Source organism: Geospiza fortis, unplaced genomic scaffold (genome assembly GCF_000277835.1).
Source record: "Geospiza fortis unplaced genomic scaffold, GeoFor_1.0 scaffold425, whole genome shotgun sequence".
Classification (NCBI taxonomy): domain Eukaryota; kingdom Metazoa; phylum Chordata; class Aves; order Passeriformes; family Thraupidae; genus Geospiza; species Geospiza fortis.
The window spans coordinates 2,943,996-2,945,995 of NW_005054387.1; the positions used below are offsets into that span (position 1 = coordinate 2,943,996).

General features: G+C 67.7%; 2 protein-coding genes across 2 annotated transcripts in view; one reads left to right on the forward strand and one right to left on the reverse strand.

Annotated features, from left to right (window-relative positions):
- The window catches only part of GIT1 (GIT ArfGAP 1), an 8,230-nt gene extending 7,067 nt beyond the window's left edge, over positions 1 to 1,163 (reverse strand). Inside the window, exons 1-6 of the mRNA XM_031060630.1 lie at positions 1,017 to 1,163; positions 822 to 934; positions 631 to 736; positions 470 to 556; positions 230 to 360; positions 91 to 185 (exon numbers count right to left, since the gene is read on the reverse strand). Coding sequence (XP_030916490.1) covers positions 91 to 185; positions 230 to 360; positions 470 to 556; positions 631 to 736; positions 822 to 934; positions 1,017 to 1,163 — 679 coding nt within the window. The remainder of the gene's footprint in view (positions 1 to 90; positions 186 to 229; positions 361 to 469; positions 557 to 630; positions 737 to 821; positions 935 to 1,016) is intronic.
- Positions 1,164 to 1,507: 344 nt separating this feature from the next.
- Positions 1,508 to 2,000, forward strand: part of ANKRD13B (ankyrin repeat domain 13B) — an 11,916-nt gene continuing 11,423 nt past the window's right edge. Inside the window, exon 1 of the mRNA XM_031060631.1 lies at positions 1,508 to 1,511. Within this exon, the coding sequence (XP_030916491.1) occupies positions 1,508 to 1,511 (4 nt within the window). The remainder of the gene's footprint in view (positions 1,512 to 2,000) is intronic.

A 2,000-nucleotide genomic window follows, 5' to 3' on the forward strand; every position in this document is an offset into this window, starting at 1 on the left:
TTCTTGTGGTCTGCACAGAGGGAGGGGTGGTGAGCGGCGCCACAGGCTCCCTCCGGGGTACCCCCCTCACCCCAGGACCCCCTCACTCACCCGGCTTCCTGCCGCAGAGGTAGAAGGCCAGCCGGTCGGTCAGCTCGTACTGGCACTCCACCAGCCGCTCCGCCAGCTCGTGCTGGGCTGCCTGCCTGTGGGAGGGACGCCAGGGGGTGACCCCCTTCCCTGCCCTCACCTGGCATAGTCAATGGGGGTCCGGCCGTTCACGTCGGGCGCCCCAGGGTCGGCACCGTAGACCACCAGCAGCTCTGCCTGCAGGATCTGCCCGGCCTTGGCGGCCACGTGCAGCGGTGTGGTGCCCTTCTCCTGCGGGCATGGGCAGCCTCAGCCCTGCAGCCTGCATGTGGCATGAGGCTCCAGGACTCCCCTGGGCCCTACACCCCCTCTGGGGTCCCTGAGCCCCACCAGAGCTCACCGGGTGGAAGAAGTTGGCCTGGGCACCCAGGGAGAGCAGGCGCAGGCAGGTCTCCAGGTTGCCCGTCCGCACGCTCGAGTGCAATTGCTGCAGAGGACAGAGCTGGTAATGGGGGGATCTGTCCCCACTGCCACAGAGGGGTCCCTGAGCCCCCACCCCACCTTGCTGAGGTCCTTGGCAGTGACGCCGTCATCATCCCGGCAGGGCAGCTTGTGGACGAAGGCCAGCATCTGGTACTTGGCACGGATGAACTCCGACTTGGTGGGGCTGGAGGGTGGGCAGTGGGTTTTGGGGTGAGGAGGGGGGCTGCAGCCAGAGCTGAGCCCCTCCCCACAGCACAGGGGGCACTTACTGCACTTTGTCCTGCGGGTTTGCCTTCCGGCGCCCGCTCTGCACCTGCGCTGGATCCAGCAGCGAGTGCTCCCAGATGGAGTTGGCCCCGTTGCTCGCCAAGGTGTGCACCATCTGCAGGGGACAGGCAGGGCCCAGTGGGCACAAGGGGGTCCCAGTGTGCGTGTCCCCACACTGCAGTGTCCCCAGCACCCACCTGGAGCAGGGTGGCGGGCCAGGGGCTGTGGCGCAGGTGCTTGACGATGGAGATGTGGCGGCCCAGGCTGCGGTGCACGCTGCAGCACTCGTCACAGATGAGCACCCCGCGGTTGATGGATGCCCAGCCAGGGTCTGGGGGTGGCATGGGGGTGTCAGTGGGTGTCCCCTCCCCATGCCATCCCCTCCCCATGCTGTCCCCTCCTCACGCATCCATCCAGCAGGGGGGATGCGTTGCCGCAGCAACCATTTCCCAAGAGAGATGGAGAGGGGCTCAGCCCATCACCAGGGGAAACCCACGGGTTTCCCATAGCAACCACCAGCCAAAAGAGGGGCAGGGTTTGGCCCCCCACCATCAGGAGGACAGCTGGTGGCAGGGATGATGCCAGCACACTCGGATCAGGGGCACTCTGGCTCACCGCGAGGTCACTCACCCCCAGAGCCCCTGGCTGGGTGTTTGGGGGGTCCTGGATGGGGGCAGTGTGCCCCGCAATGGGTGGGCATCCCCAGTCCACGGGCTCCTATGCAGGGTGGTCAGCAGCTCTGCAGGCTCAGCACCCCAGCACAGCCAGCCCTCAGGACACCCCAGCTCCGGGGCAGGTGCCTGGCCCCGTGGTGTGGCCGTTGAGCTGCAGCTGTTCACAGCAGCATGAGGACACGATTTTAAGACCCCCGGTGGGTCACAGCCACCTCCCCCCTCCCGGGAAACGCAGCCAGGCACGGCGTGACGATGCTGAACGGTTCCCAGGTGTCCCCTCTGCCGGGCACGGCGGGGGAGTTCCGCCACCCTGTGCCCAGCCCCACCCCTCCCCTTGTTTCTGTAGGTCCTACACAAACACCACACTGTCCCACGGCGGGGGCAGCCCCAAGCCCGGGGACACAGGGCCTGGGAGGTGGGGCACCGGCCTGCCCGATGGCCCTGAGGGGGGACAGCGGCCCCACGACCTCACAGAGGGAGGAAGGCAGGCAGGCAGGCAAACCCCCC